At 44.6% G+C, this 24,531-nt stretch overlaps 1 protein-coding gene across 4 annotated transcripts in view; it reads left to right on the top strand.

Annotated features, from left to right (window-relative positions):
* The window catches only part of TFAP4 (transcription factor AP-4), a 38,544-nt gene that overhangs the window by 10,818 nt on the left and 3,195 nt on the right, over nucleotides 1–24,531 (top strand). Inside the window, exons 1-6 of one of the 4 annotated variants that reach the window (XM_068246723.1) lie at nucleotides 5,453–5,552; nucleotides 7,885–8,050; nucleotides 11,283–11,381; nucleotides 15,796–15,969; nucleotides 16,153–16,293; nucleotides 20,434–20,598. In XM_068246723.1, coding sequence (XP_068102824.1) covers nucleotides 5,533–5,552; nucleotides 7,885–8,050; nucleotides 11,283–11,381; nucleotides 15,796–15,969; nucleotides 16,153–16,293; nucleotides 20,434–20,598 — 765 coding nt within the window. In that variant the 5' untranslated portion in view covers nucleotides 5,453–5,532. Of the gene's footprint in view, nucleotides 1–5,452; nucleotides 5,553–7,884; nucleotides 8,051–11,282; nucleotides 11,382–15,795; nucleotides 15,970–16,152; nucleotides 16,294–20,433; nucleotides 20,599–24,531 lie in introns of those variants that run through there. The other 3 variants (XM_068246721.1, XM_068246722.1, XM_068246724.1) reach the window with 3 other exon arrangements.

Raw genomic sequence — 24,531 nt, forward strand, 5'->3', positions numbered from 1 at the left:
GGTTGTAAAGCTGCATAACTAAATAGCCTAGTTAAAACATAACTGTGTGTGTAAATATAGGAAATATTTATTTTGCTGAAACTTTATAATGGATGTAAAACTGGTTATTCTGAGTAATGTATTACATTCTACTTTACATATATGGATGCTGTGCCTCTTCAACTGAAGGAGAGGTTGACGGCTAGATGGCCCCAAACGATTGTACTAAAATAAAAAGTTCTCAGTTCAGTCCAACCTTATATGATAAACCTAGTGATACATTTTTTCTATCACCCCCAGGGCTGTGGAGTGGGTACAAAAATCTTCCGACTCCTCAGTTTATGAAACCTCCAACTTCGACTCCTGGTACCCAAAATTACTCCGACTCCTTGGTCTAATACTTACCAGGGCTGTGGATTTTGTACAAAATCATCTGACTCCGACTCCACAGTTTATGAACTCACCGACTCCAACTCTGACTACGGGTACCCAAAATTGCTCCGACTCCTCGACTCCAACTCTGACTCCACAGCCCTGATCACACCTAAATTATTCCAAGATCAATAATGCTGTTTTAGTCAGTACTGATTTTGACCAACAATGAGATTTCAGAACCTTATTACTTACAAACAGTTCTCCATTGCCAACATTCTGCTTGTTTGAGTTTATATAGCGCTGACATCTTCCGCAGAGCTGTATAGAGTATTGTCACTTAGGCCCCGTTCACACTTGTAAACGTAAATCTCAATCGCCTAGCAATCATGCTTTTGAATTTGCATTACTTTTTTCCAGGGCTGTGGAGCGGTACAAAAATACGACTTCCCAGTTAATGAAACCACCGACTCCAGGTACCCAAAGTTGTTCCAACTTCTTGACTCCGACTCCTAAGTCTTATACTTACCAGGGCTGTGGAGTTGGTACAAAAATACACCAACTCCTCAGTTTATGAAACCATTGACTCCGACTCCAGGTACCCAAAATGACTCCAACTCTTCGATCATATTTTCTCAAACTTACTTGGACAGTTAAGTTTTAGATAGGAAAGCTTATACCCAGGGTTTTTGTTTAGACTCCACAGCCCTGCTTATACTACGTCATGGTCTTATTCATCCTTTTTGACCATGAGTGCGTTGATGGTGAGTCATCAGCAAACCACCCGTGAAACATCTCTTTTTTACCATAAAGGCACATAATTTTAACAAATTATTTGGTGAAAGTGCACTTCCTGATGGTGGTGCATGATGTACAGTATCTCTGCATGTTTTTCTTCAGTAAAGAGTTCTAACTTGTTATACTGGGTGCCAGTCTGCGTGTACAGACCATTTTGCTCCATCAGTTTGAAGATGCCGGGCATAAAAAGACCCGCTGGAGAAAAATAAAATATCAGGTCACGCTTAACCAGCCCTGGGCTGCCAGTAGTTAAAGCTAAGCCACATTTGTGGCTGCCTAAACCTGATGCAGCGTAGGTTTAACACCGGTGGCTCCCGAGCACCAGATACAAAAGCGTGTCTTGGCAGGCACAAATCTCCACTGTCTGTTCCCTGCATCGGTCAGGAGCCATTTTCATTGGCTTCTGACCGCCTGATCAATGTGAGCCAATCAAAGCGATCAGGAACTGAAAAAAAGGCTCTGGTCCTTACAGGGACCAGAGCCTTTGGCCCTAAATCAGTTAAAGTGGATCCGAGACGAAAAACTAACTATAACAAGTAACTTGTCTATATATCGTATCTAAAGTTTAGATAGTTTACACAGCAAATCTAGCTGCAAACAGCTTCAATAGAATATGATTATTTCTTCCTGTGATACAATGACAGCAGCCATGTTGTTTGTAAACATTACACAGGCAAGCTTATCTGCATCTTCAGCACTCAGCCTGTGAAAAAAAACCTAATCCCCCTCCTCCCCTCTGCCTCTGAAATCTCTGGCTAGTAATACCCCCCCCTCCACCTGCCCAGACTGAGCTCCCATGAGCCCTTGCTACTGTCTGAAAATGCCAAGGCTCTCTGAAAATCTGTGGGCGCGGCTTGTTTAGTTTATAGGGAATTAGAGTATTAAAACAAAAAAGTATTTGGCTAGAGGAATGTCCTATAAACAATAGGAAAGGAACACAATTATGCAATGAGTAAAAGGTCATCTCTGATCCACTTTAAACATGCCTTGTCTTTTGCTTGCATTTAAACCCGCTTTTTCATCAGTCTGTATTACAAGAAATCTTAACTTACGGTTTGAGGGTCTGCGGAATCCTCACCCAGTGACTGGCACGATTGTGGAAGATATTCTTGAATCCTTATCAGTGAAATCGATAGCAGTCGCCATTTCAGCTGTCGCAGCGGCCGAATCTCTGCGGTCAGCAGCCCCGACCACTGCCTGCTTTAATTAACACTGCTAGGAGACCCACTTGGCTGAAAACATGGGAAGGTGACCTAACATCCCAAGGAAAGCTTTGTGCTACGCCCTTTTTCAAGGGAATTTATTTCTTTGGTAAAGGTCTCAATTCGATCCTCACCGGGTCAAATGAAAAGGGAAAGCGTTTCCCAGACAAGCGAAGAAAGAATTAAGAGAAAGACCTTTTTCGTGGGAAAATACATCTTTCAGAAGAACAAGACCCTCAGGCACAAAAAAGAAGCTCTTTATTAAAGAGGAAAGGTAGAGGTTCAGAATATGGCCAGCTTTCTGGTGGGCAGGGGCAGAAGATCAGCTGAATCATAGACCTGGTTTATATTAATAGGTGTGTGTGCGCGTTTGTGTAATATCTTCCTATACGTACATGCTGTGTTGAGTTATTGTTCTGTATCTGATTGGAGAAGATCCAAGACCACACAGTCCTTCATTCATACACCAGGGTATAATGTAGGGTGTATTTTCAATTTCTGTTACGCACTATGGATCTGATGGTGCTGGGGGTTATAGGAGGACATAAGCCATTCTTTAAACCTTATCATAAAAGGCCTTATCAGTTGGCAAGAACTTGCCATCCTCTCCTGACTCTTATCAGGACATAACTAGAAATTTTACAATTAACTAAAAATAAATAAAATTGTTTGCAGCGATTTTACCGTGATTTTTCTGCAATTCACTGGAGGCATTTTTTAAAAAAACCGCAAACGCAGCACTGCCGGATCAGAAGCTCTCTGCAGTGTGTCTCAGGCCTAAGAGAAATCTTTCCCGTTATGAGCAGCAAGACATTGTTATATTATATATCAGAAAGGGTTAGGTATTAGAGGATATTGGGGTACCTGGAGGAAATCTGAAAACTCCATGACTATAGTGCTGAACCTGAGACTCACGCACTGCAAGGTGATATCACTAAACATGTAGCCACAGAGTTGCTTGTTTAAGATGAAAAATGAATGCAGTGTTCTCCCTAGAATTTTTTTTCCAGTCGTGTGGCATGAAAAAGTAGCCAAGTGGGGTGCGATAGGAGTTACAGGGCTGGTGCAACTCTGCTTACAACTTAGGAGGAGGAGTAGAAGGCAAGCTGATGACAGCTAGGTGCTCAACAAAGTTTGCCGGGTGAAGGACCCGGCTAAAAAAAAGCCTGAGGAGAACACTGGAATGTTTTGGGAGCAATTGGCTGCAGTGGGTAGTTGCTGACAGTAATTTGTATCGGTAAATTTGATGCATGAGGACATCTGTGTCTTATCTGATATACATGATTACTAAACCTAGAAACTCATTAGAAAGAATAATTATGTCCGCAATGGCTGGAGATGGCTGCTTCGTTTCTTATTACCAATAAAAAGTGGGGGCAACGCTCTAAAAACGAGGTAACCTCATAGATGTCTGTGGCCATTTTGTTTCTCCCGGAAACAGTTTGCAAATGTTATCCAAAGATGGGAGAATATTTTCGGCAGATTTAAATACCGGATTAATGACATTCTAGGCAAGATATTTCTTTTTCAGGATCCCATTGCTGTGTGAGGTGTCTTGTTGCTATGCCTTGTCCTCCAGTTAATCACGTCCTGTGACTAATCCCTTCTATCAGGAGGGGAAGAGATTTTGGTGGGGGCAGGAAGCTGGAGTTCCCTCATACAACCCTGAGGGGGTCAGCTGCCTTCATTCTCCCCCTGTACTGTCATCTGGAAGCTATTACGGAGGCCTGAGGGCAGACAGGAGGGGATGAAAGGGGGTCCTCAGTTCCGGCTTCCATCCCTTCCTGTGAAGGCCCACACACAGACAGCCACCTAATAGGTCACATTATGCTGGCCCAAGAAGAACTACGCCCACCTTAACTCCTTCACCGTCCGCCACAGAGGACACGTGTCTGTTTATGATCATGATTCATCTGTACGCCTACCTTATTTAATAGTAGCACACCATATTGAATCAGTATGGTGCAGAACTGTTAGCATTGTGCATAGAAACCAGATGCCCACCATTTGGAAGTTTAATGACAGGTGGCTGCTATGAGCAGAGTATATTTTGCTTTTGTTTTTCCAGACACTTTGCAATAGATCATTTATCGTTCGTATAAAGGTACCCACACATCTAGCGATTTTGAAGGACGATCGACCAAGAGACAGATATCTCTTTGTTCGGAACTAATTGGGGAGATATCTGAGGCCTCCATAAACCACAGGCCAATTTCCGATCGATTTCAGCATGGAAGCTTTCGGGAATCGGCCTAGTGATGCCGCCTTGTCAGTGATCCCTCCCATACCCCCCCCCCCACCCCCAGTGTAAAATGTGGCTGCTTCTCAGTGCCCATGCATGCTGTCTCCTGCTTTTTCCTCGCACACGCACACCCCCCACATGACACCAGCAACCACATGGGGCGCATGTGTGAGGAAGAGGAAAGAGACAGCAGCATACACCGACAGGTAAAGTATTCATGCACAGGGAGCACACATTTTTACACTAGAGGGGACAGCGCCGGGGGATTCATCGCACGCGTTACCGCTGCCCACCCTATCTAGCACGTCGGCCCGAGATTTTGCAGCATATCCGCATATTTGCAACAACGTCGTTCAGACATGCTCTTGGCATCCGATTCAAAATGGACACCTTAAGTATTTTGCTGGAAATAGACAATTGATTGCTGGTGTTTCATTGTTAGTGAAGCTAGTCTAATGCCTTATGCCTGGTACACACCCAAGTAATTTCCCGTCAGACGGGTAGAAAACGATCTGACAGGTCTGATCTGATTTCAGATCGTTTTTCTGATCGATTTTATATAGAGGTGATTGGAAAATTGATCAGAAAAACGATTGGAAATCAGGTCGGACCTGTTGGAAACACTGAAATCGATAGGACCCGTCTGCTGGACCTGCAGCCAGTAGCTTAATTCCGATTGGCACAGTGCTTTTGGCCTTTTTAAAATGCACCTGTAGATTGCAGGAAAGGCTGGAGCAGGATTGGGTAGATTTTCTATTCTGTTATTACTGCCATAGCAACAAGCGAACAGAACAGAGATACAGGAGACAGACAGGTCTGCAGCAAAGCCTGCCACAGACATGGGCCAAACCGAGCTGAGCATATGATGGAAAAAAATACATAATTAGAGGTTACCTTAATTGTGAACTACGCGTCAAAACAATCATTAGTTCCAAAAATATGGATTGTTTAAAGATAAGGTGAAAGTGAGCCCGCCTCCTTAGCTTCCCTATTGGTTAATTACACAGATTACAGTAATTGATTAATAGAAGGGGGTTGGAATAAGAAGAACGTTACACATAGAAGCCTATCTGTATAGAACTGACTATCCTGCTGATTCTATGCCTCTACATAGACCCTGAACAAGCATGCAGCAGATCAGGTGTTTCTGACAGCATTGTCATATCTGACAAAATTAGCTCCATGCTTGTTTCTGGTGTGATTCAGCACCACTGTAGCCAAATACACCAGGAGGGCTACCAGGCAACTGGTACTGCTTAGCTTTTTGCCGACCGCATCACGCCAATGAGCATGGCCACGGCGGCAGCACCAGGACTGCCTAACGCCAATCGGCGTAAAGTCCTTGGGGCCTGTTTTGCAGGAGATCGCGCGCTTCGCCTTCAGTCTCCCAGTGACGATAGCCGCTCGGAGACTGTTAGACGGTGAAACTGCCGTCTAATTAGTTTGTACAGCGCGGCGATCTACACGGCTGGGACATGGGAGCGATCGTCGCTCATAGCCTATGACAGCCGATCGCCGTGATTGGCTGGCTGGGGGAAGGGAGGGAGTTAGTGAAAAAAATAAATACATAAATTTAATTAAAAAACTGCAACAAATGTTTGTAAAAAAAAAAATTAAAATAACTGGGGGGGAGGGGAATCAGACCCCAACAACAGGAATCTCTGTTGGTGGGGAGAAAGGGGGGGTGGGGTCACTTGTGTGCTGAGTTGTGCGGCCCTGCAGCTTGGCCTTAAAGCTGCAGTGGCCAATTAAGCCAAAAATGGCCTGGTCTTTAGGGAGGTTTAGGCGGTCCTCAAGTGGTTAGAAGGAAAAACAATTATGGCAACCTCCATACCTCCATATCCCTCTCACTACAGTTGTCCTTTAACCTCTGGACCATCCACCTGACATCATCAGGAGCTTAACTGCCAGTCTAAATTTTCAAATTGCTGTCACTCTCATAGCTTTGAATTTCTACTCAGTGAGGTAACTGAAAATGCTGGTCCTGCACACGTTTTCAAAATGTTAACCTCCCAGTGGCATTGTGTCCAACTATGCAAAGTTTCTGAAATTAATACTTTTAAAAATGGCAGCTTTTTAAATGATCCCACTGAGTAGAAATGCAAAGCTATGAAAGTGACTGCAGTTTGAAAATTCAGACTGTCAAATTCACCTGTCACATGGCAATTGATCGCCTGTTGTCAGGTGGATGAGAAGGTCTAGATGTTACTGTTCCTGCCTGCAAACCACAAGGTTAGCGGTTCAAGTATTACCCACGACATGGGGAGGCAGGCATAAATCTCAACAGCCAATTAAATTTCACTTTTTTTTTTTAATGGAAAGATTCAAACTGCTCCCATTCTTACATTATTGATGCTGAGAACCCCAAAGTTTACAGTTGGTCATTGGATGACTGTGTTTCAGGGTTAGGAAAAAGTGAGCTTCCCAAACTTCAAAATGTTGGTGACTGGGGCTCATAAATTTGGGCCAACAACAGCCAATCAGATTTTAGTCATTGACTGTAATGAGAAAACATATACTGCTGCCTTTATTACATTTGAAATGCCAAGCTTTCCAAACTTTGCACAATTACTCACTGGATGACTGCGGTCAAAATTTAGGAAAAGTAGGTAGAGTAACAAAACTGCCAATCAGATCTAACGCATTGACTTCAATGGGATATGCTACCAATGTCACAGTATTAATGGTAGAGTCTGTAAACATTGCACACTTGGCCCCAGGATGACTGTGGATAGAATTTTGGGGAGAAAAGTGGGTGGAGTCACCAACAGCCAAACAAGATTCACCTGTTTATTTTCAATGGGGACAGTTACATTTCTGACATTCTTAGTGTATTATCGGCAGGATCTTTAAACTTTGTACTGGTGTACTTTGTACAAACCATGGGCGACTGCAGAATATTTCTCTAGCGTTTTCAGGTCAACATCACTGCAAAATTGCTGAAATCGCAAAAGTGCTAGGCGTTTGCGTTTTGCGATTGTCAGTGTGAACCAGCCCTACCAGTTGCCTGGCTGTCCTGCTGATCTTTCTGGCATCAGTAGTGTCTGAATCACACACGTGAAACAAGCAAGTGGCTAATCAAGTCAGACTTCAGTCAAAAACACCTGATCTGCATGCTTGTTCATGGCTGAAAGTATTAGAGGCAGAGGATCAGCAGGACAGCTGGGCAAATTGCATTAAAATGAAATAAATATGTCAACCTCAATATTCCTCTAAGGTCAGGCGCCTGATTGTCATAGATAGATAGATTTTCATACTTTGAGTTCTAACTCATTTTTTTTCTCTTTACAGCCTGGCCAACATCCCACTGACTCCGGAAACACAACGGGACCAGGAACGGCGGATACGCCGGGAAATCGCCAACAGTAACGAGCGGCGTCGGATGCAAAGCATCAATGCTGGGTTTCAGTCCCTGAAAACCCTAATCCCTCATACAGATGGGGAGAAGCTAAGCAAGGTCAGTGTGGGGGCTGCTATCAGAGGGCCGGCTGTATGTGGACATTCTGTACATTATGCTGTTCCACAACAACGTCCATACAAGGCTTTTATGTACACTCTCTTGCTTCAGGAGATACCCTATAGATTGCTTTTAATACATACAGCATAGTTAGTCGTGAAACCAAAGGGAAAAAAAATCAAGCTGCAAAGAGATCTGTAAAAGTGATTAGGACTCCTCACTTCAGAGAAATGAGATCACAACTGGCCAAAAATATTAAAAGTTGGAGATTGCACCTGATCCTGCTAATGAATAGCAGGGAGTAGGGGGGGTCTGTGCACAGACATCACTGTGACCTGAAACCATCATCCCATTACCACCTTCAGTAGAGTTATCTTGTGAGTTCTTATTGAGTGCACTGCTTTTGGCTTCAGTCAGCAGAACTCTTTGTGCTGTGAATACTTGGAATGCTTTGATCTCTCTCTGCTAGCAGAAAGTATAGAAACTGAAAGCAGAAGTGCTCTCTTATTGTCTCACACTGCCCCCTAGTGACGAGTGGCCATTAATACACATTACAGCAGTACTATTTAGAAGCAAGCAAATGTAACAAATAAGTAATAACGAAGTGCTAAAATAAATTGGCGTGGAGCACTTTCAAGCCTCTAAATAAATTGGCTGCTAAAGGGTTAAGAAGGCAAACTTCTGTTTTGCATAGCATTTTAGTAAGGAGGCTTTTTCATCTCTTTGGCCTGGAACCCACTAGCAGTACATTACTAAGCCATTTCTAAGTGCTTGTGATTTGAAAAGCTTTTGCTAATGTAATGTTATGAGTTTGTTCTCACGATGTGATTTTATGAAAAAAAAAAGCCCATAGAATTGCATTAGCAAACCACTAGCGTTTAGAAAAGGCTGCTAGTGGGTTTGAGCCCTTTCAGCCCCTTACACACTTGTAGGAGTTCTGGTTCTCCATGAGCTTGCTGGGCAATCTGTAACTGTGGGTGTTTCAAGTCCCACCCCATAAGGCCATAGTAATCCATGCCATGCACTGATGAGGATCAACCAGTCTGAAACAGTCTGTATGCATGTTGGATTAGTGTGGCTCTATAATATTAACAAGCTGATACATCACTGCATTCCAGCTGTGCTGGAGGTTTATTTAGCTATCAGGGACAACAAAGAGATGATTTGCATATTCAGCAGTGATGCATTGTGGGAAATCTCATATGGTCACTCCAACCTGAATAACTGCAAATACCTTCTGTTTTAAGAAAGCAAACTTCTGTTTTGCATAGCATTTTAGTAAGAGGGCTTTTTGGTCCTTTTTAGCCCCTTATACACTCCTAGGAGTTCTGGTTCACCATGAGCTTTCTGGGTACTCTGTAACTAAACCCATCACACAATATTGTTTCTGGTTACAGAACTCTGTACACGGCTCCGAGTGGCAGCACACAAGAAATTCCTCAGTCTGTGACAGTCATTAGTGGAGAGTCGTCCGCTTGCATTTATACTACAGCCAGCCGCATTCCTGGTGATGTAGAAGCTTTGGCCCTGTGCCTGCTGGAGTGCCTGTTGTGCCATATCAGCAAAGGCTGCAGTGTAACTCCCACTGCTAGCAACCAGCCAGCTAGCCGTAATGTAAAATGTACCAGTGCTAGTAATCAGGGCACTGCACAGGGAATTGCCCTGGTGTCTTTTTTGGGGAGGGGGGATTTTGTTTCCTAAGCTTTTTAGATGACCATTATTGTTTTGATGCGAGCTGTGGATTTGGGGCAAAAATCATCTGACTCTGAATCCTCAGTTTATGAAACCTCCGGCCCCAGGTACCCAAAATTGCTCTGACTCCTCAGTCTAATACTTACCAGCGCTGTGGAGGGGGTACAAAAATAATCTGACTCCAACTGCTCAGTTTATGACACCTCCGACGCCAGGTACCCAAAATTGCTCCGACTCCACAGCCCTGTTTAGATGTCCACATAACACCAATGCAATTTCGGGAATGATAGAACTCCTTTCTATAGAAAAATACTTCTCCTTAACCACGTGTAAAAGAGACACGAAAGGCCGCATGCTTACAGGGGATAGGTTTTGGAACAGTGCCATCTTTCGAATTAAGGTTCCTGCCGCAACCCGAATTCGCTCATATTCAGCACGAAAGCTAGTGGAGAGCGTCATGGGATTGCGGTCCACGTCCCCCGACTCCAATGTGTTCTTCTTTCAAACCGGATGGAGGAAGAATCGGAACCCTGTGAACCGCATGTGGGTGACCTTTGGTGCTGATTGCAATTTTCAACATATTTCTACTTTCCAAATGTAGGAACCCGCATTTAAACACCAGCACTACTGAGGAACATCAATTTTGTGTTAACGTTTACCTAAAATTAGTGAAATTCTCCCTTTTTCGAAAAAAGAAGGCATTTGCAATGATTCAGCTTTATGTGAACATGCAGGATCTCCCATGATGATGAGTGGATATGCTAGCAGAGTTTTGTAGGGAAACTCAGTGATTTCCAGTTACTAAGGATGAGCATGCACAACTGTACCTCCTCATCTCTGGTAAGGAGGCCACGGCAATGAGTCACTTTACCTGAGGTTGCCTCTTACCATAGCTCAGTCCTACCAATACTTCCTGTTTCACCAGTGGAAATTCCGCCTGTGAAACAGGAAGTACCGGGAGGCTGGAGTGCAGTGGCAAAATGTGGACCACTAGCTAGGTTAACTCTCGATGCCGTGGCCTCCTTACCAAGTGCGAGCTGGTACAGTTTCGTTTCTCACAACACTGTGCTCACTCATACTTACTAGTTATGCCCAGTTAAGTCTTGGCAAACCAGAACCTCTAGATTAAAGCCCCCTTAGTAAAAAGTTATTTTAAATATAAACTGTCATGTCATGTGAGAGACTTTCTAGCTGCAACAAGTAGTCGAGCTGTTGCTGCTAATGTAAAATAATACAGTTGCTAACCGCTATGACAAACTGAGCAACATGTTGCTACACAGACACTTTGCTCTAGTATGCCATATTTATTATTTATTTATTTATTTTAAAGTGTATTTTATTTTACTGACTACACAAAAAGAAGAAAAGTAGAAACTGTTAGCATGAAACATAAATACAGTAAGTCACTGTACATTCTATACATTCCCTTTTATTACTGTGACATATGACTGTTCACACACACCTTTTCTCCAAACAGGCATTAATATTGACAAAGCTGTTCATTCTGTATTTCATTCTCTGATTTGTGTCTTCTGTACAGGCAGCCATTCTGCAACAGACATCAGATTATATATTCTCCCTGGAGCAGGAGAAGACTCGATTGCTGCAGCAGAACACTCAACTTAAGAGGTTTATCCAGGTAATGCAGTTCTGTATCTCTGTACCTTCTCTTTGGCGTGCTTGTGACGGTTTAGTGCCACAACTCAGATGTCTGATTATTGGTGATCTGCGGAATCACCAATAATGCAGACGCTATACCCGATTATGTGTGATCTGCAGAATCACCAATAATACCAGTATAGCAAGACCAAGAGCAGAGTGTGTAGTGTTTGGTGCAACCTTTACTCTAATGATTTTACAGGACCTTACCAGAGGAGTTGGAAAGGAACAATCTGGATACAAACAGGACTGATTAGACAAAAGGCTCCCCAGTGGGGCTGGGAAGGATACAGACAGAGAATACAGAGGTAGTATAGCTGGTCTCTGCCAGGGGTGCCGGCGAGAGACAAGAACCAATCAGACAGATAATAACAGACATTCACCAGATAGCAGACTAGTCCTATCAGAGGAGCTGGCAAGGAGCTAGCTTAACTGGCAGCCAGAAGCTACCCCAGGCCTTTCCAGTGGAACTGGAAAGGTGACACAAGTGACAAGACCGCTTTGGTTAAACCTTCCAGAGGAGCTGAGAAGGTACCATCAATCACTAAGCTCTACCTCACCAGTGGAGCAGGTGAGGATAGTAAATGCATAACAGGTGCTCATCAGTGGAGCTGATGAGCCTCAGACACGATGCAGACTAGGCCCCTACACAGGTGCTGGCTGGCACCAGCTACACGGGCCTGGTAAATACGGCCAGACCTCCGGGGCCCTCAGAGAAGATACTAACAGATATGATAACAGTATAGTTTGGCAAGACCTCGCCAGAGATGCTGGTGAGGTACTGAAGATACACAGGCCGTCCGTATAATAAAGTACAAACCCCAGCAAGCTGGGGAAACTTGACATTGAATCTCCCGAGGAGCGGGTGATTCAGACTGCACTGCAGCCTAGGAACAGGAGATACAGACAGTACTGTACTAGCAGGTGATTCAGACTGTACTGCAGTCTAGGAGCAGGAGATACAAATGGTACTGCATTAATGAATAACTTCACCAGAGGAGCTGGTGAAGTTATCACCTCACCAGTGGCGAGGGCCCACTGGTGAGTAGGGTGGTCTGACAGGCAAGGTTCGGCAACAGGGTCAGAGTAGTTAGCTAAGGGTCATACACAGAAATCCATACAATACAATACCCTAGTCTAGGTGTGAAGTCCTTGGCATCAACACCCGGGGACTAGTCTAACAGATAACAGAAGCAATATAGCAATATCCTAGTCTAGGTGTGAAATCCATAGCATCACACCTGGGATCTAGTCTAACAGATAACAGAAGCAATATCCTAGTCTAGGTGTGAAATCCTTAGCATCACACCTGGGATCTAGTCTAAGGTCTGAGCACTGACACACAAGCATTCATGACAACAGACAGCGCCAGACTAAAGCCCGAAGGCTTAAAGAGACACTGAAGCGAAAAAAAAAAATATGATATAGTGAATTGGTTGTGTACTATGAATAATAACTAGAAGATTAGCAGCAAAGAAAATATTCTCATACTTTTAGTTTCAGGTATATAGTGTTTTTTCTAACATTGCATCATTCTATAATATGTGCACATTACACAACACTCAGCATTCAAAATGAGTCTTTCAGAGCAGTCTGTGAAGTAATGACCTCTCCTCTAGCAGAGGAAAAGTAAATAGTCCAGGAACCGTTGAGATAATAAAAGTCAGATAACAGCCCTCTCCACAACTAATTTAGTCGGAGAGCTTAATGGCTTGTTTGCATAGAGATAACAACTGGAGTTTCTCAACTCTTCCTGTACTGGAAACCATTACACTGATGTATCTTATCTTAATGTTTTATTTCTTAGCTGTGCTACACATACAAATCATAATATCATCATTTTTTTTTCGCTTCAAAGTCTCTTTAAGAAGCAGAGGAGACCTCACTGGCACGCCCCCTGCTGCAGCCAATCCGGGGCGCCGTGAGTCTCCTCCGCTGTCAGCTGACCAGCCCGTCAGCTGACGAGCCCTCTCCTTGGATAAAGGTCCTGTCTATGAGACAGCGACCTTGCAGGAAAAAGGTAGTTCCGTCCCCTGCGTCTTAGACGCCGGCGGGACGGACAGCCGTGGTGGCAATGCAGTCCGCCGCGGCTGCGCTCATTACAGTGCTTTTGTCTTGTCTTTACAAGTTGGGTAGAGGGCATTGAGTAAGGTTACGTTCACAGTGTTGGTTTGCTTGTGTTGCCTGTAACAGCAGGAACGCAAAGTAATGGGAAAGGCGCACCACATGTTATCCGCACGTTGTCGCCTACAGTGAAGAACGCATGAAAACTTGCTAGCTGACTGGTGTAAGTAGAAAATGGGACCCTTTTAATTGGAGAAACCTCAACAATGGTGAAAGGGTGTAGTACGGAATGCCTTTGCATACAAATCAAGCGAATATTCTCCATTAGTGCAGCTAATTGCATGGAAGTGAGTGTTTGTGTGCAGAGTATGATTGTTTGCATATAGTGAAGCACACAATGACACATATATGCTTCATTGTTAACACACTGCATGCAGTGCGTTGGGATGCCACATGCTCTTATACTGCACCACCCGCACTGTGAACATCGCATAGGTGGTACATTTAACCAATAGCAGAGCATGCAGCAAGTGGATGGGGCGGTACGCACACAGCTACGCTGACAGTGTGGAAGGCCTTGATCAGGAGGTGTTCCCACCCACCAGCCTCTGTTATCTGATGGGGAACTGAGATTGGCGCACAGAAAGGGGTGTGGTCACGGGTCTGGGCATCTCCCTGAGCCTCCAGCGACCAATGGGATTGGAGGTTTGCCATGACATCTCACCCTGCAGCGCTGTCATGTGCACATACACAATAGCACCACCATGTGTCAGTATATATTATGAACACCAGAATGCATTAAGGATAACAAATATATCAAGCCATAAACATATCATAACATTTAATCAATCATAGGGATGGAAAAAGATCATATTCTTTGGTCATCCCCTTAGGACGTATTTACTGAACTTCATGACGGTGCAAGCCTCCTATCTCTGAAGTTCTACTATATGTCAGTTCAGTGCCTCTTTAAAGAGAACCCGAGGTGTGTTTAAAGAATGTTATCTGCATACAGAGGCTGGATCTGCCTATACAGCCCAGCCTCTGTTGCTATCCCAAACCCCTCTAAGGTCCCCCTGCACTCTGCAATCCCTCATAAATCACAGCCGTGCTGTGAGGCTGTGTTTACATCTGTAGTGTCAGTCTCAGCTGCTCCCCCGCCTCCTGCATAGCTCCGGTCCCTGCCCCCGTCCCTTCACTCCAATCAGCAGGGAGGGAAGGGATGCAGGCGGGGACTGGAGTTCTGCAGGAGGCGGGGAGAGCAGCAGACTGACACTATAGAGATAAACACAGCCAGCTCTGACAAGCTGTTTGTCAGCAGCGTGGCTGTGATTTATAAGGGATGGCAGAGTGCAGGGGGACCTTAGGGGGGTTTAGGATAGCAACAGAGGCTAGGCTGTATAGGCAGATCCAGCCTCTGTATGCAGATAATATTCTTCAAACCCACCTCGGGTTCTCTTTAATGCCATATTTCATTTGCGTGTAAAGAATGGTGGGTAGCTGTGGATCTGTGGTTGCTTGGCTGTAATTTGCCTGAAATCCATCCATGTCTATAGGCCTGTAATCCAGTAGCGCTCATTCTCCTTCAGTACTGTGCAGGCCTTCTAGCAGGGTGACCCTGAATTTCTTTGTATGGGAAGGGTTGCTTTGTGTGACAGCAGATGGTAAAGTCAATGTTTCTGTAGCTTAGCTCCCGCATGTAACTACAGCATACATACAGTCTAGTCTAAAACATACTTGTACTTTAAACTATTTGTAAATACAGCTATGCAATGGACTTTTCCTGCTACTCAATACAGACTGACATGGGGAGGCCTCCGAGAGGCATCTGATAATATTACAGATCTGTTCTGTTCTACAGCAGAAGCAATGCCAAGTAGTTAGTCAGCCCTTACTTAAAGGACTACTGTAGGGGGAAAAAGAGTTGAATTTACCTGGGGCTTTTAATAGTCCCCCGCAGACATCCTGTGCCCGCGCAACCACTCACCTGATGCGCCGGTCCCAGCCTCTGGTTCACTTCTGGAATTTCTGACTTTAAAGTCGGAAAACCACTGCGCCTGCGTGGCTGTGCCCTCCCTCCCGCTGATGTCACCAAGAGTGTACGGAGCAGGCCCAGTAGGTCTGCACCTGTGCATTAGTACGCTCCTGGTGACGTCAGCGGGCGTGAGTGTGTGCGGCCACGCAGGCGCAGTGGTTTTCCGACTTTAATAGGGCTGGGGAAAGCAATGCCCTGACTGTGGGTTGCACAATCCAGATCTAGATATAACGCAGCACTACACATCTACAGCACTAACAACAGTGCAATGTAAGTTATGGACTCTGTTTTGCAGCAGGAGTTCAGTGGATCATCTCCCAAGCGGCGACGGGCAGAAGACAAGGATGAAGGTATTGGCTCTCCAGATATCTGGGAGGAGGAGAAAGCAGAAGATCTGCGAAGAGAAATGATCGAGTTGAGGCAGCAGCTGGACAAGGAGCGTTCAGTCAGGATGATGCTGGAGGAACAGGTAAACAAGAAAGCTTTTGTTTAAAGTCATCCTGTCAAATAAAAAAAAACCCCTCCTAAAGACCAAATGAGCAACTTTACTAGAGTGCAGCATGCTGGCATTCATTAGGGCTTCTTAGAATGAGACCTGGGTGGGAATATCGGCATGCTTGTTATCAACTGATCGGTATTACCTTATTACCAGGTCCGAGCTCTGGAAGCTCATATGTATCCTGAAAAGTTGAAGGCAATAGCTCAGCAAATCCAGCAGGAGGATGAGGGAGGAAAAGCACAGGGACAGAAAGATGAGTCACTGGACAGGAGTGAGCAGCACCTCCACTCTCAGGTGAGTCCTCCATGTCCTCCACGGCGCCGCTCTCTGCTACCTTCCTCTCCTTTACTAGGATTTGGTGAGGATGCCCAATGCATGCAGCCATCTGCTGATTGGCCACTGCTGCATTTCCCGATCAGAATTTTTAACCAAATATGCTGCAAATACAAATCTAGTCACATGCAACCTCGAAACGAAATTTTAATCAGCTTTGATGGGTTCAGATAGAGTGGTGGCCACATTAGATCTTCTTAAAGGAGAACTCCGCGAAGATTCTTTGGATTTTTCATGGAATATAAACAGCTCTGTTCTCTGCATATAAGGCCTGGTTCACATTAGCGTTCGCTGTCCGGATCCGCCTGATCGGATCCGGACCGAATACTGTACAAACGGAATGTACGTTCCACATAGCAATGCAAAGTCTATGCGGACGTTCGCATGCGTACGTTCCATACAGAACGGAGCCGGATCGGATGCGGACTCCGGTCACTTTTCCAACATGCGCTATTTTTCGGGTCCAGTCATCCGGGCCACGCACCCGGGCCGGATCCTGACCCGAACATGCGGCCATGCTGTGCAATGAGAAGCGGATGTTTCTCATCACACTGGCAATAGGACCGGATGCTTCCAGCACCGGTCCTATGCCACTTGGGGGGCCCGGACTGCACGCCGGTATCCCCCATGCTTGCGGTGCCTTTCTGGCACTGCAATGTATCTAGTTCCGGCTACTTTATTGTAGCTGGAACTGATACATTCCGGATCCGCAACTGGTGGCAACTTGTGGCCACCGCAGAGACCCGTACGGTCTCTTTGCGGCCCCTGGACACTTGCGGACACGAACCGCAAGTGTGAACGGGGCCTAACAAATGCTATTTTCAAACAGCCTTTTTAATCAGTCCAGTTTCCTGAAAAGTAAGTAGAAGGCAAAAACCTCTTACCTGGTTGAATAAGTCTGCTGATGGGGTTTTCATGCAGAAAAGCTTAAAATGGTTATTACTTCTGTTTGTTCTTCAGCTCAACAAAGCAGATTTTACATCAGACTGTCATGGCTTTTGTTTAGAATGCTGTTATTTTTACCATTCGTTTTACACAATATTCATTTGAAGTTATTTTCACTTCAGGTTTACGTTGTCTGGACTTAAAATGTGTGTCTGATCAAAAACTTAAGTAGCTAATAACTTTTATAGGATAAAAAGATTTACGCCAGTATGAAAAGTTGTTTCTGTTTGTTTGTCATATTGTTAGAAAATTAACTTAAAAACATTGTTAGAAAAATAACTTAAAAGAAAACAATGTGATAAATGTGTTTGGAACTGCAGTGCAGCTTGCTTCCTGTCCACATTACATTAGTAGGCAGGTGAATCGGACGTGATCGTGTGACTCCCAAAGCTGTTGTTCCAACAGAGGCCAGAATTGTGAAATTTCACCACCCACCTCATCCATATTTAGATTTATGCTCAAGTGATGTGTGTGGGCTTTATCAATCATTATGCTGGCAAAGACTACTGTAAACTTGACGTTTACAGGAAGTGACATTTCAAGACCCCACTTTATAAAAAAAAATCTGAACAGGTGCTAGACCCTTGAGTACAGCTGCAGGCAAGCACAGCTATGAAACATATAAAAAATGCAAAGCCACAAATACTTATAATAAAGCCTTAAAAGGGTTCTGTGGCCTTTATAAAATAAAATAAAATAAAATAAAGTGTCACTTACCTGGGGCTTCTACCAGCCCCCTGCAGCTATCAAGTCCCACGCCATCACTGAAGCCTCCTCCTTACCTTACCGCGGGTCACCTGCCAATTATTTGTTTAACTAGATGTATAGCACTGTGCGGCCGTGCGTGTCCTTGCTCCCGCGCACGTCATCAGGAGCTTACTGCGCAGGTGCAGTACGAAGTCTTCTTGTACTGCGCAGTAAGCTCCCGATGACGTGCGCAGGAGCGAGGACACGCGCGGCCGCACAGTGCTATACGTCTAGTTAGACAATTGGCAGGTGACCCGCGGCAAGGAACGGAGGAGGCTTCAGTGACTGCGTGGGACTGGATAGCTGCAGGGGGCTGGTAGAATCCCCAGGTAAGTGACACTTTTTGGTTTTGTTTAAAAAGGCCTCAGAGCCCCGTTGAAAGTAAACCTGTAGGGAGAAAAAGAGCCCCTGGGAGTACTCACCTCAGGAGGGGGAAGCATCTGAATTATGGCTATAGCAGCGCTCACTCAGTAATGTAAACAATGGCAATAGCTGCAGCCTGAATTATTGAGAACAAAAGGGTTAGGTTATAAGTAGGGGGAATAGTTTTAAAATAAAGCAAGACAAGAGAATAGCTAGAGCGGGATGGCTTCACCCTGCACCCGAATTTCCACGCGCCTCTTTTACATGTATTCATTTTGTCAATCAAGTGTATGAGATCTGATTGCCTCCTTGGGAGATATTGAGACAATTGCCTATTACCACCTCAGAGAATGTTTTGTTTCTGCCACTGATAACTGTTTATGGTCAAAAAAGATGATGAATTTCAAATGTTATTCAAATGCAATACCCAGAGTAATAAAATTCCTCTTTTTAAGTGTTTTACTGAGCTTTGCTAACCTTTCTTATCCTTAGAGCGGACCTGAACTGTTGCACAGCAGACAGGAACACAGAGGAATCCACCCTGTGTGTGTGTTTTATAGAGAACAGCTTGTTTAAAGATCAATTTTCCAACCTCCGTGTAGTATGAGGGTCAACAGATATCGAATGCTATGAGCAGATTTTGTGTAGGTAAACTCTCATACTACATGGAGGTGGTAAAATTGGTCAGTGATTGGCCAATCAAAATTAAAAGTGCATACCAGCTTCACCTCTCCCTTCTCCTCCAGTAATGAGCTGGTGTAATTTGAGTTCCCAGCTGTAAGCCGAATTGAGTGCTAATATGTAAACGCAGGAGTTGAACCCTTTCTCTGCTCCCAGCAAACCAAGTATGTACACTGCAGCATCTCTAAAGGAGCTCTGTAAACAGTAACAAGGAAACCATTTTCTGTAAAGGATATTATGCTGTTGCTTATCTTTTGGAGCAGAGAGGAAGTTCTGAGTTCAGGTCCACTTTAAGCTGTGTACACACGCGAGATGAGACATGGCCAAGGTGGCCAATAACGACCACCTCTACCGAGAATCTAGCAGTCCCCGATGCCCCCTGATGCAGTTGCCCAGCCATCAGCCTGGCCAATTGATTCAGACCAGTGCCGGCTGAGGGCATTATTCAGGCTAACCTCTGTTTCCTATTCACTAAACTGAAGACAAGTGGATTAACATCAGTTCAACAGCAGCTGAACTGAACATTAGCAATCCCTGTACTTTTCTACCATGGTGAGCTGTAGTCAATTTTTCTTGGTTTCCCAGGTGTTCTCTCAATATAAAGCTCTGGTTCACCCTCTTGGTATTTTTCATTGTGAACAGTGGTACAGTCCTCCTTTTTTTCTCCATTACCAACATAAATGTCATATTTGATTTAGCTGTTTCAGAGGAATTCTCTTTGAAAGGGTCAGTCGCATGACACAGAGAGCTATACACTAAGTATAGAGCTGCCAGCAGGGTGGGAGTGTCTACCTCTACATAGAACCATCATATGACCCTGCCTAACTCCTCCCTCTTGTTGGAGTACAGGGAGGTGGTGGTCAGGGTCAGCTCTGCTCCTCCCTGGCTAGCTCCTGTTAGTGATGTTGGAATAGGAGGAATTTAGACAGCACTTGGAGTGAAAATTGGGTCAGAGGTGTCTATACACATCCCTTTGAAGGGAACCTGAACTAAAAGGGATATGGAGGCTGTCATGTTTATTTCCGCGTAAACAATACCAGTTGCCTGGCACGCTTGCTGATCTCTTTGCCGGCAGTAGTGTCTGAATCACACACCTGAAACAAGCATGTGGCTAATCCACGCAGGCTTCAGTCAGAACATCTGATCTGCATGCTTGTTCAGGATCTATGTCTAAAAGTAGTGTAGGCTGATGATCATCAGGACAGCCAGGCAATCTGCATTGTTTAAAAGGAAATAAATATGTCAGCCTATATGTACCTCTCACTTCAGGTTCCCTTTAATTTAAAGTGGATATCTTGCAAATAAAAATTATTTTAAATGTTGGTTTTTAAGTGCAGTATGGTAAAATGTATGCTATCTCTACAGCTCCTGGGATCCCATCTGCCGCTGGCCCCCACTCACCACCCAACTGTAATAGTGCCTGCTCCAGCTCCTCCAACCTCACACCATGTCAACGTTGTGACCGTGGGACATTCCTCAGTAATCAGCTCTGTGTCCACATCCCGGCAGAACCTGGACACCATCGTGCAGGTGAGTGTGGAGTAGCAGCTGGATGACATTCCAGCATTACACAGCAAAGCTCTGGTTCAGAGACCTTTGTTTTCATGCCTTTATTAGCAATACAGTGTTCAGCAAGGCTTCTTTCACAGTGGGACGTTAAAGTCTCACGTTACAGCAGCCTGTAACGCAGCCCAACTCGCAGCAATGAAAAATCATGGAGCTGTTTACAGTTCACACGTTGCGTTCCAGTATAACGCTGCACGTTAAATGAAAGTGCAGCATGCTGTGCGTTATACTCCTATGTGGCTGCGTTAGACTGTTTGCACATGCTCAGTAATGTCTGTTTTTGTTTTTTTTTTTGCCACATGGCTAATTAATATTCACTGCACTGTGGTGTTTACTTCCTGGAGCGGCCACTTTGTGCTACGATTGGCTGGCGGGACCACGTGATGCGGAGTGTTCCGATCACGTGGTCTCCACAGTCTTTTGACGCATGCGATGTAGAGGTGTCCTCCTACTCATAGCGATCCCAGCTGCGGCCTCCCCAGGTACCGGTAATCCGCAGGCCACAGCAGGGGAAGCCCTCACCTCTCCAGCTGGAGTCCTCAGTCTTTTTTTTTTTCCTGATTGTTGTTTTTTGTCCCTGATTAAAAACCATTGAAGCAAACCTGAAGCAGGTTTAAAAAAAACTTGGATACCTGAGAAGAGGGAAGGCTGTGTGGCCTATAGAACCTTCTTGGTCCTCTCTGTGTTCTCATTCCCCCGTTCAAAATTCCTGCCTTTGGGACTACTTGGAACTCTTCAGAAGATCTCGCATATCTGAGTACTTCCGAAGCTGTGCACATCCACACTGTCCATGTTTCATCGGGACATGAGTACTTCCAAATGCTGCCCGAGAAGGACAAAGCCAAAGACCTATTCCACCTGTAAATCAAATTTCACGTGGACAGCAGGAATACAAGGATACGGAACGGGGACCAGGAATGATCTATGAGATTCAGAGCCTTCCCTCATAATAGGTGAGTATCAAAGTGATTTGTTTGTTTTGTAAACTCGCTTCAAGGCCACTTTTTTTTTTAAAAACAGCCTTTATTAAACATAATAAAATAATACAATCAACATAAAGATATATCACATATCCAGTACAGCATTGCAATGTTAATCATTAAATTGACCATGAAGCAGTTTTCATAACAAGGTTATACAGGATACTGAAAAAATTAGTATATCCCTTCATAATGCTGCTTTCTGCAGCTGTATTATACTAGGGATTTCAATTAAGACCAGCAAACAATCTATCCTGAATTAAAGAAAAATCAGGTAAGCCCGGGGTATCCAGCCAACCCAACCAAATCTTGTCAAATTTCTGTGGAGATTTCCTATGTTGGTATATTATTTTCTCCAACTTTAAATATGTATTTACTTGTTTAATCCAAGTTTCAACATTCGGGGGGTTTGAATCCTTCCAATGTACTAAAATTAATTTCCTTGCTTGGAATAGTAGACGGATTATCATAATTTGCACATCTTCCTTTATACTTAAACCCTCCAATGAACCCAGGATACAAAGTTCTACACTTCTGTTCATCCGTTGTTTAGAAACAGTATCAATGATGTCTAATACTTGCCCCCAATATCTATAAAGGTTTGGGCATCACCATAACATATGGAGTAAGTCCCCATGATCTCTACAACACCTGGGGCATATTGGATCGTCTCTATAACCCATAGAGAAAAGCCTATTGGGAGTTAAAAGGTTCCTATGCAAGATGTTAAGCTGTGAAAGTTTCTGGGAGGCATTTGTAGAGACCAAGGGGCCTATCTGAAGGATATCAATCCAATCCTCTGTTGCTAATCCACCCAGATCTTGCACCCATTTATCAAAACAGCTGAGAGGATACTTCTTCAAAAATAGCCCAAGCAGCATTGAATAACACATTGAGATAAAACCACTGCGCTGAATATACTGATTCAAAAGATTATATATAGGAGCTGGTTGCAACAGTAAAGGGTATAGCACACGTTGCCTTTTAATTGCATATACTGAAAATTTATCAGAGGCGTATTGGGTTTCTGTAATAAGATTAAAATATCCTCCAATGGTACTACCTCTTGGTCCCTCAATATTTGTGACAAAGAAGAAACACCCTCTCTAGCCCAGGATTTTAGAAAAATAAGCTTCGCCAATTCTGGGAAGCGAACTGAGGCATCAAGAGGGGTGTAGCTAGTAATCACCTGGATATCTTGCATATATCTCACTCTATCCCAAACCTTCTGCATGAGTAAAAAGGTGGGTTCTTTTCCCCTTTTAAAACCAACCCTTCCAGCCTCCATAGCTTCGTGTATCGAATCGGTTTTTAACACTGAGTTTAATAATTTCCTGCTTGGATCTATCAGTTCTTCGGCCTCCCAACTCACCAGGTGTTGCAGTTGTGAGGCTAAATAGTATACCCACGGATTTGGCACTGCTAGACCTCCCTCCTCCTTAGAGTACTGAAGAAATTGAAGTTTGATTTTTACTCTACCCTGACCCCAGATAAAATCCCTGAATATCTTGTCCATAGTTTTAAACAGTTTCAAGGCCACTTTAAAGTGTACCTGAGATTGCGTGTGAGGGCCAATTTATACTTACCTGGGGCTTTCTCCAGCCCCATGAGGTGCTTGGAGTCCCTAGCCGACCGCTCCATTCTCTCTGAAATCCTCCTGGTATTCGGGTCAGTCACCGTCGATTGTGGTCTTCAGCGCATGCGCGGCTTGGCTGAGCGTGCGTTCCCGCCGTGCTCCCATACCCAGTACTACTGCGCAGGCACAGAATGCTCCAGGCTGCGGATGCACAATGGGGGTGTGCGCAGGAGAGCGCGGCTGGCCTAATTACCTGGGGATTTTCTAAAGGAATGGAGCAATCAGAGAGGACATCAAGGGACCCCAAGCGGTTCGTGTGACTGCAGGAAGCCCCAGGTAAGTATAAATTGGCCCACACATGCCATCTTAGTGCATATACAAACTGCCTGACTTGGGGCTTGTAATACCGGGAGTGAGAGTTTCAGATTCCTGCCTGACAACCATGGGCTGGTTATGGCAGACACACCCAGTTACCACTTCCTCAGTCACCTGCCTAACATGCTCCACCTCAAAATGACCAAAACCTCTACAATACTGTTTTCAAAGGTTCGAACAATGTATAAAGGGAAATTGTGGTCGCCACCCCCACCCTGAATACCCCCGCCCCCCACGAATGATGGTAAACTTACTTTTAAAGAAGTGTTCTGCTTTAACTGACTCATTCAGTCTAAGCTTGAACCTCTTGAGGGTTGAGATTGTTACTATGCGGGATACAGCATCATGTGCGCCTATTGACAGTAATTTCTTTTTCCTCCCTCTTTGAGAGGAGAAATGTACATAATGTACACCATATAAAAGGTATCCATGGTGATTTCAAAATCTCAGCAAAGGTAACCTTGGAGAGCATCAAACCACAGAGTCACATAGTTCTCAACAAGCATTCTGAAGGAAACCAATTAGATGAGCATTGACAGACCCCCCTGGGGCTCCATGGGGATTTGCAGTGTTGGCAATTAGATGAGCACCCACAATAATGCATCTTCAAGGGCATAATTATCACAAAGCTGTGCTCTAAAGCCCTATCCATCATTCTCAGCAATTGCAGAGAGGAAAATGAGAGGAGATGCACGGTGGACATTTCATGCCATCAGCAGAGCATTCCCAAATCCTGGAATGGGGATGCTGCTAGTCACAGAGGCTTTCATTGTCACAGTGATAAGTTTCCATAGCTCCACCCACTGCATTGGAAAATCACACCTCCTGTCTGTCTCCTGCTTCAGGTAGACTGGTGATGACATCTGTCTGTGCAGGGCTGGATTTTTTTTTTTGGAGAGGCCACAAAGGCCCAGGCCTTGGATGGCTGTAGCCCAAGTGGACACCTGGACATGAAAGAGGAGGATG

The sequence above is a fragment of the Hyperolius riggenbachi genome, chromosome 7, assembly GCF_040937935.1.
Source record: "Hyperolius riggenbachi isolate aHypRig1 chromosome 7, aHypRig1.pri, whole genome shotgun sequence".
Classification (NCBI taxonomy): Eukaryota; Metazoa; Chordata; class Amphibia; order Anura; family Hyperoliidae; genus Hyperolius; species Hyperolius riggenbachi.